The sequence below is a fragment of the Myotis lucifugus genome, unplaced genomic scaffold (genome assembly GCF_000147115.1).
Source record: "Myotis lucifugus unplaced genomic scaffold, Myoluc2.0 scaffold_2, whole genome shotgun sequence".
NCBI classification, from domain to species: domain Eukaryota; kingdom Metazoa; phylum Chordata; class Mammalia; order Chiroptera; family Vespertilionidae; genus Myotis; species Myotis lucifugus.
In genome coordinates, this window is record NW_005871050.1 from 17,771,217 (window position 1) to 17,785,793 (window position 14,577).

The 14,577-nt window shown below is 42.5% G+C and overlaps 1 protein-coding gene across 2 annotated transcripts in view; it reads right to left on the minus strand.

Annotated features, from left to right (window-relative positions):
* The window catches only part of LONRF3 (LON peptidase N-terminal domain and ring finger 3), a 39,595-nt gene that overhangs the window by 11,788 nt on the left and 13,230 nt on the right, over positions 1-14,577 (minus strand). For both annotated transcript variants that reach the window (XM_006082185.3, XM_014459095.2), the window contains 3 exons: positions 13,841-13,931; positions 3,755-3,869; positions 1,196-1,317 (listed from right to left, as the gene is read on the minus strand). In XM_006082185.3, the coding sequence (XP_006082247.1) occupies positions 1,196-1,317; positions 3,755-3,869; positions 13,841-13,931 (328 nt within the window). The remainder of the gene's footprint in view (positions 1-1,195; positions 1,318-3,754; positions 3,870-13,840; positions 13,932-14,577) is intronic.

Genomic DNA, 14,577 nt, shown 5'->3' on the forward strand with positions numbered 1-14,577 from the left:
CTGGGCCGGCTCCTCCTAGACCCTGTTCTCTTATTTGTCTAGTAAATCCAATATAGGAACAGCTGAACCTATCAATAGATATAAGACCATTTGCCCTAATCTCAAAAGGATTAAATTTAGGATGCCTTTAAACAGAAATTTAGTATATTTCTCTATAGTGTATTCCAGTTTTTGTTAATAAGACATTAAATAATATTTGAGAGGAGGGCTCAGAGAGATTCAAGACAAACTTAAGAATCAGAAATAAAGATAAAGATGCCCTGAGTAGATGTAATATAAGTCAATGAGGAAAAAAAGGATTTGATTTCTAGCTTCCCAGAAAAACATGTTGTTCAAAGTGAGAGGGACATTCAGACAAGCTGGTGGCAGTTTAGAAATGGTTCTCTACAGGGCAGGCATAAATCCAGAACAGTTTTTGCCACCGGGAACCTCACCCCCAGAATGCTGTTAGGATTCCACTGGGGTCGAGACGGGAGGGCAGCAGTATGAGAGGCAGAAATTAGTGGTTGCCTCCTGCTTTACCCACTAAGTGAGCTGTTCTTCCAGCCAGGCAGAGAACCTGGAGCCCTATTTGCATCCCCATCCCTACCTTTCACCTCTCAACACCTGTACATGGCAGAGGACATAGCACTCTTACTATTACCATGTATTAAGTACTTACTAGCCACTAGTTCATTTGATCTTCATTACAAGTCCATGAGGTAAGAACTACTATCATCCCCAAACTACAGATGAGGAAACTAAGGCCCAGAGAGGTGAAGTGACTTTCATAGAGTCATGAAGTACATTTACTTTGTAGCAAAACTGGATCATAAGCCCAGGTCCGGCTGACACCAAAGTTCTTAACCTCATAGCACTGCCTTATGTATTTGAAAACAGTCTTCGGGACACTTAAGCTACTCCAACTTACTTCTGCCAGTGACACCAGTTACTAGTGCCAAGATCTCACCTGGCAGTGATTTGGCTTATGCTTCTTCACCAGTGTACTGGTAAATGTTGAACAACTGACTTTCTAGGGGTGGGGAAATCCCCGGTTTATAGCATTTGCCAATTTCCATGGTGCAAATACTCTCACCATGGCCAACTTCAAGCTCCTGACATGATATCACTGAATGAGGAGTTAAGGATGAAGTGTGCACTCAGCTCTATGAGCTGGTATGAGTAAAACTGAAAATAGAAACATGCATATACGTACTTAGAAAGTTCTTCCATTTCTTCTTCATAAAGCCTCTTTCGTTCACTGAGTTCTTCTGGAAGGAATTTGGCTATTAGCTCTTCCATTATAATATTTTTGCTGTACTTTCTTGATGCCAAGCACTATTTGAGGAAGGAGGCAATTAGATATTATGCAGTCATCAGAAAAACACAAAGCACTTCTTATGCAATCAGTAGAATAGTCAAATGACCCACATATTGGAGTAATTTGGGCCCACACATTAGCAGCTGATACTATCATAATGTATGTATTCTCTGGGTGTTAGAAAAGTCAACAGTATGGTGATTACCAGAGGGGAAGCAGGAGTGGGCGAAATAGAAGAGAGTAAAGGGGGAATAAATGGTGATGGAAGGAGACTTGACTTTGGGTGGTGAACCCACAATATAATATATAGATGATATATTATAGAATTGTACACCTGAAAACTATATAATTTTATTAACCAGTGTCACCCCAATAAATTTAGTGAAATTGATTATTATTATAATTAGGAAAAATATTCTAACAAGGGGAAAAGGCCTGCATTTATGTTTTAAAAATTTCACTGCTTTCTCAAAACACTGATATCAAGATCATGTTCTTATCAAAAGAGGGGAGAAATCCTTCCCTTTCCCTTTTCTGATTATTGTGTTTACCAGCCCACAGAAACAGTCTCCATCTGGGACATGCTGAATGTCTATGGTCAAAAGGTTCAGGGAACTAAAGAGTAATTTTTAATCATTGATCCTTTCCTGCCCTGCCCCACCCCCACCCCATCCCAATGCTTGGCTTCTGAATATTTCAAGCCTAAATATTTTTTTGTTCTCTATCTTAAAAAAACCTCACAACTAAATACTGGTGATTTTTTAAAAATATACCATCTAGTTATCACTGAAGTTATGTTATAAACCATGATTTCAGAACTGAACTCAGGCTCAATTGTCACTATTACTCTCCTCCCAAACACCCCTATCACATGCAAATCCAGGCATCTGTAAGTAGAGGGCATTAAACTGTGTGGACCTGACAATAAAGCATCTGCCCAGAATTGCTCACTATGGAAGCTACCCACACATGCCCAGCAGTGGGAGTTCCTGAGTATAAAATTGCTACCTTCAGACAATTTCTCCTTTCCCAGTATGGGCTATGTTTGTCTATTCTGCACTGAGTATGACTGGAATAAGATAGCTATCTCTCCTCTCTGAGAATGGTGTAAGTGTGACCCTGTGTGAAAACAAAGTGATAGATGATAATATCTTCTAGCCTCTAAGTCTGGGACTCCACAGCATCTGCCTCCATGATGCCTCATCAGCCACTGCCACTGTGTGACTGCAGGAGAACCACCTGCTTTGCCCAGTCCTGGTCTTGGGGAAAAGCAATGACTCAGGAGGTAGCCAAACCAAGAAGGAGGTGACTGCTGATGCTCAAACAAAAACCCAGGAAAGGGACATACTAAACCGTTAACAATGGTTTTCTCCAGGTGAAGAGCACAATGGTAGACTTTTCTTTTGTCTGTTTACCATAACACAAACATATTATTTAAGTATAAGGACCATGGGCTTCTCACCTACAATCAGGCCAGCAAATCCCACCCCTTTACCTAGGCAAGGATGATGCTGGCCCTTCCCCCAACCCAATCACGCCCTCAGGGTTTTCCCGTGTGATTATTTCACTCTATTCCCTTCATTTAAAAGTTGGGGTGTTGGGGAAGCTCAACATGTGACTTCTCTGGACCTACATTCACCTAGAGATAGTCTTGTGTCTCCCCCCTCTCCTCAGGGATGACAGGGGTCAAACAATATTAACGCTGATTGTAAAATATGGCATACAAGTCCCTGGGGGAGGGAAAACAAGATGGACTCCTGGGTGTTCTTGTGCTAAAGAAAATCCCATCAGGCCGACTTGAAAAACCAAGGTGACAATTTGTGTGATTCATTTTAGAGGACCTAGAAGCTTCAGAGCTTTTCAAGTAGCCAAGGATCTGCTAATAAATAGAGTAGCGTCTGAGAGGTGGAACAAGGACCATATTGAAGGTCTGTGAGGTTTCTGCAGCCTTAGGAGTGATCTCTTCAAATCACAGTATATGAGGGACAAGAGTAGGTGGGGAGAGGTCAATGGGGGAAAAAGGAGACATATGTAAAACTTTCAACAATAAAGAATTTTAAAAACACACACACAGTATAAATGTTGACAATAAAGGGACATCAGAGCTCGTCTAAGTCCAAGCCCAGAAAGGACATAAGAGTCATACAACATTACAGTGAATTGGGTGCCATGATGGGATTAGAACAAGGATTCATGTTTATCATCAATTTAATACTTTTGTTTCTAACACGAACTTATTTCATTACCAACAGTTCATAAAAAGCTAGATGTTGCCTCATTTTTCTGAAGGAAACAGTGGCGAGGGGAGGAGTAGCTATAAGACAGGAGAAAGAGATAGATGGTCTAAGGGAATATTTTGCCTCAGCACAGTGCAGTGGCTTGGGATCCAATAACACACTCTTAAGTACCCAATTCCAAATAAGCCAATCCGACCAAAAAGAAATAATGTTTTACCTGAGAAAGACCATCTTTGCACAGTGGACATTTCGCATTGTGGTCTAGGCATCTCTCAAGACATTTCAAACAAAATGTGTGTCCACACGGTGTTGTGACTGGCTCATAGAATAATCTGAAATTTAGGAATCAAAATGGAAGAAAACTGCAATAAGACCAAAAATAAAAGACAGGGATACTGAATGTAAGCTTTTATAGTATTATTTGGAAAATTCTGTATGTTGGGGTGAGGTGTGTTGTTGTTTTTTTAATCCATGTTGTTTTTGAACTTCAAAAAGGCATTTGCTTTTTATTTCTGAGCTGAATTGCAAAATAATGCATTTACTAAAGTTTAGGACATAGTTAGATCATTTTGTAACATTAGTTCTAGCCAATCTCTTCTGGGGCATCCATATTTTTTTCAGTGTCCAGAGATAAATACCCAGAGTGTCTGCATAGATTCTATTCTAAAACATTTAGCCAACCTATTCATCTGAGTGTATGTAAACACACATACACAGATAAACACACATTCATACATTTACCCATTTAAGTACTTTATATCACATTACAATGGAAAAATGACTCGGCTTCTTGGCTAATCTTGATTCTATTTTTCACCTAAGCAATGTCTATTCCCTAAAGAATCTTGAAATTGCACCTGTAACAAACAGATAACCGCCTTTTTATATGGATGAATCATTTTCCTAGGGGTGGTAGAGTATTATTGTTAACTAGAGGCCCGAAGCACAAAATTCATGCAGTGATGGGGGGAGGGTCCCCTCAGCCCAGCCTGTACCCTCTCCAATCTGGGACCCCTTGGGGGATGTCTGACTGCCCGTTGGGGATATCCGACTGCCCGTTTAGGAATCGGGCCTAAACTGGCAGTCGGACATCCCTCTCGCAATCTAACACCGCTGGCTCCTAACTGCTCACCTGCCTGCCAGCCTGATCACCCCTAACCGCCTCTGCCTGCCTACCCGATTGCCCCTAACTGCCTCCCTGCCAACCTGGTCACCCCCAACTGCCCCCCCACCAGCATGGTCTCCCCTTACTGCCCGCCCAGCCAGCATGGTCTCTCCTTACTGGCCCGCCCAGCCAGCCTAGTTGCCCCCACCTGCCCCCCCTCTGCTGGCCTGGTTGTCTCTAACTGACCCCCCTGCCAGCCTAGTTGCCCCCAACTGCTCCCCTTACCAGTCTGGTCGCCCCCAACTGCCCCCCCTGCCGGCTTGGTTGCCCCACACAGCCTGCTGCTCAGTCATTTGGTTGTCCCTCACTAACCCCCCCTGCTGGCCTTGTCGCTCCACTCAGCCTGTTCAGTTGTCCATTCAGTTGTTTCGGATGTGACGGCCCTTGGCTATATATATATATATATAGATGTGCTTACTGATAGATACATATGTACAATATATGTACATATATACATATGCATGCACATACACTTCAATTAAGTCCTATTTTAATTGTTTTGTGGGAGTTGGATATTTTCAAAGCAATATGGGGGGTCCTTTTTAAAAGGAAATTTCAAATATGTTTTTATTGATTTTAGAAAGAAGGGAGAGGGAGAGGGAAACATTGATGATGGAGAACCACCAATCAGTCGCCTTCTGCATGCCCCTTACTGGGGGGTCAATCAAGCCCGAAACCTGGGCATGTGCCCTGACCCAAATCAAACCCGGTGACCTCTGGGTGCATGGGATGACACTCAACCAACTAAGTCCACCGGCCAGGGCTGGTGGTCTTTTTAAAAGCCATTTTGTACATTGAGAGATTCATGGATTTACTTTGCTTAAAGAAAGGCTCACTTGCAGCAAAACCACTGGGTTGGGGCAGCTGAAAATGATGGTTCAGAAGTGGGGCTCCCACTCACCAAGAGGACAAAAGGAACAGAAAGATCCTGACCAGACTAGTATTTTGACCTTACTAGTATGTCAGTAGAGAGGAAGAGGTGGCCAGCTGCACAGCCCCCTCGTGTGGCCGTGCTGGGAAGTGCATCAGCTACCTGGCCAGAAAATAATATCAACAACCTACCAACCCTAAAACAATTACTACTGATGATTCAAGTAGAACAGAACATATTTCTCTTAAGTTAGCTACCAATTACTGCAATTTAAAAAATCTAGCACTAGCATAAGCGAATTCAGCACTAAAAAAGATCAAACGCGCTAAAAAGTTAAACCCTATGTAAAGAAAAAATAAAGTTAAGGCAAATTTTATCTATATAGTATCTTCTTTTCTAAAAATTATGCAGAAGTGCTCAAGTAACATTTCATTGTACATTTAATAATGACACATCTTTCTAATGAACAAAATCTCTAACCCTGGGTTTCAATATGGTATAACCACTATTTTTAAAGTACGTGAGGAAAAAAATTAAACCCACAAACCAGAATGAAACTGAGATCTAGGAGGGATTCAGACACTCTTCCATGTGTACAGAGCCAACTGTTGGCAGATGAAAGGCTCTCCAACTTCCACTTCCAGTCGTGTGCTCTTTCTATTGGAACAGTGATTCTCAACCGTTGCTGTGTGTGAGAATCGCCTGGGGAGCTTTTCTTTAAACAGCTTTATTGAGGTATAATTGACATGCAATAAATTGCACACACTTAAAGTGTACAGTCTGATAAATTGTAACATCTATACACTCCTATGATATCATTTCCACAATCAAATTGTGAATATACCCATCACCCCCAAACATTTCCTCATGCCCCTTTCTAAACTCTCCCTCCTCCTCCTCCCCACAACGCCCATTACCTGGGGGACTTTAAAAAACTACAGATGCCTGGCACCACACCTGCAGAGATTCAAATCAGTTGGTTCAGGGTAAGGGCCCGGCATCAGGACTTTTTAAAGTTCCGCAGTTGGTTTTAATGTGCAACTAGGGTTGAGAATCACTGTATTACACATTCCTACTAATCTCTGCAGAATTGAATCTTCTGTATTAGTCTCAAGACCTAATTGTCAATGTCACCTGTGGAGCCTTAAAAATATAGACATGCTGAAGCCTCACAGGATAAAGTTTATCATTCAGCAGGTCAAGGGGAGGGGCAGAGATTTGATTTTTTTTAAATGCTCACTTGAGGATACTTTCCCATTGACTTTTAGAGCGAGTGAAAGAGAGAAGGAAAGACAGAGAGAAACATCAATGTGAAAGAAACACATCGATTGGTTGCCTCCTGCACGCTCCCCAAACAGGGCTCAGGCTGGGGTGGAGCCCGCAACTGAGGTACGTGCCCTTGACCAGAATCAAACCCAGGACCCTTCAGTCTGCAGGCCAACACTCTTTCCACTGACCCAAACTGGCAAGGGATTTTTTTTCTTTTCTTTTTATTCCTTTAAAAATTTTTTTAAAGAAATTGTGAGCCCTAACCGGTTTGGCTCAGTGGATAGAGCGTCGGCCTGCGGACTGAAGGGTCCCAGGTTCGATTCTGGTCAAGGGCATGTACATTGGTTTCGGGTGCATCCCCAGTGGGGTGTGTGCAGGAGGCAGCTGATCAATGTTTCTCTCTTATCGATGTTTCTGACTCTCTATCCCTCTCCCTTCCTCTCTGTAAAAAATCAATAAAATATATTTTTTAAAAAGAAATTGTGAGAGATTCATACAATAGGACACTATATGTACACTAATGAAAATGAACAAGTTCTACCTACCTGCAGTAACATGGATAACTCTTAATATTGAGGTAAAGAGGCCAGAACAAAAGAATATGTTTTGAACAATTCCATTTATATAAAGGTTTTTTGAAAAATAGGCAAAACTAAATTACACTGTTTAGAGATCCATACGTCATGGTAAAACTAGTTTCTTCTTTAAAAGAAGAGATAAAAGTTAAGATAGTGGTTTCAGGAGGAGGGATTTGTGATTTGGAAGTGGCATCTGGGGTTCTGACAATGTTTTATTTCCTGAACTGAGAGGGGTTGCATGAGTATCATCTTTACAATATTTTATTAAGAGAATACATTTATGCCGAATTCTAACTACTAGAACAGCTAAACCAGAATGTCTCATTTCCTCAGAAAAGTGAGTCTCATGAAGCCGAATGCTTTTTGTACATTATTCAATAACGCTAATGATGAAGATGATGGATGAATCTGCATCTGCAGAACTATTTTTACAGATAATTTCAAAAGTGGGCCTTTAGTTCATTTAACAATGTAATCCACATAAAATAACAATGATATAGCTGGTCAATTAATTGCAATAAGGGGGGTAATGGGAGATACCTGTAATACTATCAACAATAAAAATATATTTAAAAAATTAATTGCAATTAATACTGACATCTAATAAGCAGATGAGTAAAACAGACACAAAAGAATTCAGCAACTCTTTGTAAGAGCTATGATTAAAACACCTCTAATCTGAGTGGCCACAAACAAAAATGCTGCCACAGATGGTGCATAATTATTGATTTGAAATAATTCAAGTTTCAAATGATTAGAATATATCACCTTTCAAAACTCAATTCAATTCAATATTCAGGGTGACCCTACTACAAAAGTTAACTGAGTAACGTGATTAGGAACAGATGGAATATTTCTCTCGCTATTCTAGTGTGTGTAATACTATTTTCCACATAAATTAATTTTATATATTAGTAGGTTGTAAATATGATTAGCTTCATTTTACTACTGAAGAAATTAAGAACCAGACAGGTTAAACAACTTATCTATGGTCAAACAGCTAGCTGGAGCTTGGATATAAAGTCATATCTGATTTCCAAGCCTGTGTTCCTTTTCCACTATATGACATGGCCACGACTGTGTGTACCTCTATACCTGGAACGGAAATCATCCGTGTACTTATAAAAGCACACATTCACACACACACACACACACACACACACACACACACACACACACACACAACTTCTCTCTCCCTCTCTGTCTCCCTTCCTCTCCTCTCCCCTCATGGGAGGGGTGGGGAGAGAGAAAGAGAAATAAGAGAACTGTAGATGCTAGCTAGGTAGATAGAGCTAGATATAGAGATATACTTCCTCACCCCAGGACATGCTCTTATTGATTTTAGAGAGAGAGAAGGGGGAGGGAGGGAGAGAGAGAGAGAGAGAGAGAGAGAGAGAGAGAGAGAGAGAGAAACATTGGTGTGAGAGTGAAACATCGATCAGTTGCCTCCTGAACAAACCTGAACCGGGGATTGAACCTGCAATCTGGGTATGTGCCCTGACCAGGAATCTAACCCGAGACCTTTCGGCGTACGAGATGATGAACCAATTATCTGAGCCACACCGGCCAGGGCTATTTACCACTTTTGATAATGATTTCAGAAAACACTTCAGGGAGACATTTATAAATCAGAGTAGGGCCAGATTTTTTCACAAGAAAGCATTTTACATTGTCACATGAGGGATTAAGCAATAGTAATAATAAATGTTTTCAGTTAGATTTCAGCCTGGATAAAATGTTTAGCTTATCTGAAAATAGCTATCTTTTCCAACCAGTTACATCCTTGTATTGTGTTCTTTTGCTATCAAATTGAGAGCAAAGAGCGACCTGAGAAGGAGGGGCGAGATAGAGAAAGGGAGAGAAAAATTGGAATAGAATAGAATAAAATAGAATAGAATAAACTGGCTCCCTAACACCCAGGTAGTTGAGTAGTTAAATCTAGGGTAAATATAAAGCTTTATGTTTCAATTGATGAAGAGGTCACTAGGCCATTAGATAACTGGTTCAAACATCAAACATTCTTGCTCCACATCTCAAAATATCTTGTCACACCAAAGGTGCTTCTGCACAGCAGCCCCAGTGGCGACCCCAAAGGCTAGAATATCCATATCAGGCAAATCTCAAGGAAGGATTTTCAGTCACTATAAATTGAGGGGCAGAGTTCTGAGATGTTGGAATTAGGAAGAAACCTCCATCAGCAGAGTTCCCCCAATCCAGCAAGGGAGACCTGGAGCCCTGAAAGTTCCTCATGAATGCAGCTGCCAATTATTGTTCTGTTTACTCTTTCCACCCTTTCCCATGGAATTTACAAGCTGCTCTTCATTTTCTCCCTAGAATCAGAATAGATAAATCTGCACTCAAATTTGTTTTCTGCCAATGTAGCACCACAGGACTGGAGTTCATTCTAGAAACTCATATAGGAGATACAAATGTCTAGTTTATGGCCTGTCAGATTGTTTAAAAATAACTGTACCCTTAGACCCTCTCACCCAAAGACACATGAGGGTCATAATAGAATCTAATAATAATCCTAACAATAAAAAGAAGAAAAACACCAAAGGGAAGTGAAAACAGGAACTTTCTCAAGACTACAATAACTTACCCGGCCGGTGTGGCTCGGTAGTTGAGCGATGACCTATGAACCAGGAGGTCATGGTTTGATTCCCAGTCATGGCATATTCCTGGGTTGTGCGCTAAATCCCCAGTGGGATTTCCCAGTGCAGGAGGCATCCTATCCATGATTCTCTCTCATTATTGATGTTTCTATCTCTCTCTTTCTCCCTTCCTCCCTGAAATCAATAAAAATACATATATTTAAAAAGCCTACAATAACTCAAGCTAAAGCTTGTATATGAAATAGCCCTTATCAACATCTGATTTCTGACTTTGAGACAAACCCTTTTGGAAGAGGAACTACATGCTTCTGACCAAGGGCTACCGTTTGATGAGCCTTGACATCAGAAGTGCTCTCTGGACTTGGCAGCTTTCCTTTTGCCATAAAGCAGCGAGAGGCTCCCTATAACTTCCCGGCCTATACAATAGCTACTCCAGGCAAAGATGGCTTTTTGTTTTGAAGTCTTACTTAGAACAGAGTGGCAGGATAAGGGAAATAATGGCTTTTAAAGTCGGAGCAAGCAAACTAAAAGGGGTCTTATCCTCTTGGTGTTTATTTCTTGGACCAGATTTCTAACCCTTCTCTGAAGCCCCCTGTCGAGATCAGGGACAAACAAGATGAAAGGGAGAAAGAAGAGGAAATGGAACAAAAGAACTTCAACCTCAGGGAAAACACAAACAGGATGAGTCTGTGTGTTTGATTTTGCATCCCCTGGATGTCAGGAGGAGTGATAAGTACACGAAGGAGCGGGGCTTTCTGAGCAAACTGAATCAAATCTCTCAAAGTTAGACATGTGAAAGTCCACAACTCACATAACAGGCTTACAGTGGTATTACCTGTGGAGGCCCATTTCTCTGCAGGAAAGCAGAGTTTCTCTATCCCTTTGGCTCTGGCATGGCCCACCTGCCACCTTGTTGAGGAGATGGAGATGGTAAAAGCAAACGAACTCCTGACTGTATGGAAGGCTTTCCTCGGGTATTTCATGTTCCATCTATTGAACTGTCCGTTATCAGGTCTGCCTGAGCTTATGAGCAAATCTGCCAACTCTATTTTTTTTAAGAGAAAGAAAGGTAATGGCTGCCTTAGTCATTTTTATTCAGGTGACAAGAAAAGTCATTCTGAATACAAATGCATGGGATTGACATGGAAAGTGTATGTGCTTGTAAAGGACAAGACAACCTTTGAGAATCCTCTGCTGGCTGGATCCCACTGTGTGATGGACCAAAATATTTTTCTTAACATATCTTCTCTTGGCTCAGCCATCTAAACAACTTTTGTGCAAATATCTTAGCCTCCTTTTAATGATCTTTTGGAAGAAAGACACATTTGAGAATCTACTGAAAGCTGTGGACCTTGTCCTGGAAACACACACACACACACACACACACACACACACACACACACACACATACTTCTACATACAATGCTAGGGAATTCATAGATCTACTAGAATGTATACATGGACAAGCCAGGCCCTGGGGCTCCACATGCTGCAGCTGACTCTGGACACAACCCCCCTCCCCCAGCTGACCCAAGCCAAGAGCCCTCAGCCACCCAGCAGGCGACCCAGAGGAGGTGGGGGGGCAGGGGGGAAGCCTGACATGCACAGTGGCCGAGGCAGCCACCAGGGCAAACAGTGGTCCCGAGGAGGGTGCAGGATTGATGCTCCAGCTCCTGGTCTGGGAGGTGGTGGCCCAGGGTCCTTGCATCTACTTTCAAGGTGCCCCTGGTACTGCAGGTGAGGGACCCTGGCAGCCAAAGGATGATGGCCCAGTGAAGTGCCAAGGGAAGGTTGCAATCAAGTACAACTGCAAGGAGTTATGAAGCGCCTCAACCTGGAGGACTGGATCCTGGAACAGCTCACTCGCCTCTAGGACTGCCAGGAAGATATCCTGGGGCTGGAGATTGATGTGGATGAACTCCTGGACATGGAGAGTGATGACACCCAGGCTTCCAGGGTCAAGGAGCTGCTCTTTGACTGTTACAAACCCACTGAGGCCTTCATCTCTGGCCTGCTGGACAAGACTGGAGGCATGCAAAAGCTGAGCACATACCAGAAGAAGTAAGGGTCCTCAACCCAGGTGAATGGTGGCTCCCACAGGACAATCACTGCCCCCTGACCTCCCTTGTAGCAACAGCAATACCAAGGGGCCCAGCAGTCAGGCCTGCTGCCATGAGCAGGGTTCCCTGTGCCCCTCGCTTAGGGTCCTCTTCCCCACCCCTTGTTTTCCATTTTTTGGGGTTTTTATTGTAATTAAACTGGTGGGACTTAAAAAAAAAAAGAACCTCCTCATGGTCTAGGACAGTGATGGCGAACCTCTGACACGCGAACTCATTTTTTTGGTTGATTTTTCTTTGTTAAATGGCATTTAAATATATACAATAAATATCAAAAATATAAATCTTTTTTATACTATGGTTGCAAATATCAAAAAATTTCTATATGTGACACAGCACCAGAGTTAAGTTAGGGTTTTTCAAAATGCTGACACGCCGAGCTCAAAAGGTTCGCCATCACTGGTTTAGGAGAAAAAATAATTAACATTTATTAGGTACTTATATATCAGGCACCATTCTAAGTGTTTTAAGTAGATTTTCTCAATTAATTATACCCCCCATAGGGTAAAGACTACTGTTCTCCATTTTACTGATGAGAAAACAGTGTCAAAGAAAGTCACTTGCTCCAGGTCAAACAGCCAGCAAGTGGCAGAGTCAGGGTTCAAATCCAGACCATCTGGCTTTGGAGTTTCTCCAAGCTACAAAGTCACAGCTGTGAAATGAAACAAATGAAAGCAATTTTTTCTCCTGGCTGGTTTTGCTCAGTGGATAAACCATCGGCCTGCGGACTGAAGGGTCCCAGGTTCAATTCTAGTCAAGGATACATACCTCAGTTGCAGGCTACTCCCCAGCCCAGGCCCTGGTCAGGGCTCATGTAGGAGGCAACCAATCAATGTGTCTCTCTCACAATGACATTTCTCTCTGACTTTCCCTCTCTCTTCCACTCTCTCTAAAAATCAATGGAAAAATATCCTGGGGTGAGGATTTAAAAATAAATAAATAAATAAATAAAGTATTTTTTTTCCACACTGACTATGATTGTAGCAACTTCCCTTTTTGTGTGGGGTTTGGGAGGAAGCATGTGGATGATTTGCCTCTCCAGAGATCTGAGAAAGTAGGGATGATAAGGCACTGGGTAAAGGAAAAATGCTTGGCTAAGTAGTACAGATCCACTACTAATCCTCTTCATGGCACAAAACAAACATGGCAGGTCCTCTACTTTGCTTCCATAGACTAGACCTATGGCACTGACATTAGCCCTTGAGTTTTGAGATCTTGATTCAGTAGTTGACATTAGTCCTAGGGTCGCAAACCTAGATACCTACAAAGGCCAGGGAAGTGATGCAAATGTGAGATGCAGGCTAATGTAAGACAGAAGACAGTGAGTAGGGGAGGGACCATGACCAACTGGAAAGTGTGTGTACTGTCTCAAGACATTCAAATTTAACAACAAAAATCCCGTGAGGACCAAACACAAGACATTCAGCCTGTGGGACATCAGTTTGTGACCTCTGAGTAGATCGTTTCCTTCCCACTGTGTAAGTATTTCCAAGTCAGGAATATAAGGAATGCAATCTGTAACAGGAGACACCAGCTAGCCCGTGTGACAGGCTTGTCAAGGTAATTTTCATTTCGCTAGAACCATGTTTTTATGTGCTGACCAATGAAGCAGTAGGTCACTAGCAGAAAGATCCACACACCAGAGAGGAAGACCCTTCAGGCAGTAAGTGACAACACACATCACATACCTCATACATAGGGCACATTCAAGGTCGGTTGCGTCAAAAGATGGGAGTGGAATACTGACAGCAGGCAAGTCCCCCAAATCAGCAGGAGATTCTGTGATTTAGAAAACAGTAAGTCAGAGCTGGACCAACCTTGGTTTCACAGACAGAACTTGTGAGGCAAAAAACCCAATTACTTTTTCAGTCTGCCACTCTCACCCCTTCCGGGGGGGTTGATTTATTGGTCACCTGACCCACTGAGAATGGGATACCCTGAAGTAGACTCTTGAGATGTCCAGGAGTCCCACAGAAAGAGAAGTGCAAGTCATGGAATATCCAGAAGCCCGGTGGACTTCATTCAAATGCAACAGGCACCTCATGCAGCAGGAGTAGCAGTGGCAACTCCATGGACTGAGCCAGGCCTTCAAAGCTGATAGTGACTCTTGGCATTGCCCACCTCTCTTGGAAAGCTATTGAGCTGCAGCTGCTGCTTCTCAGATGCCTGGCTACAGAAACACAACTGAGAATGAGCAGAGTGTGGCCTGATTGCACAGCTCTGGCCCTCTGTTCCTGGAATAGGGATGGGGGTAGGGAGAGGCTGGCCTGGCAGGAAGTGACACCATCAAGGGCATTGGATATCATTACTTGAGACTGTGCTTGACCTTATGGCTTGGCTTTCCATTACAATTATTCTTGAGCACTGGCAGTACGCTGGGAACTATGCATGCTCTCACAGAAACTTCACAGCAATCCTGAGGTGC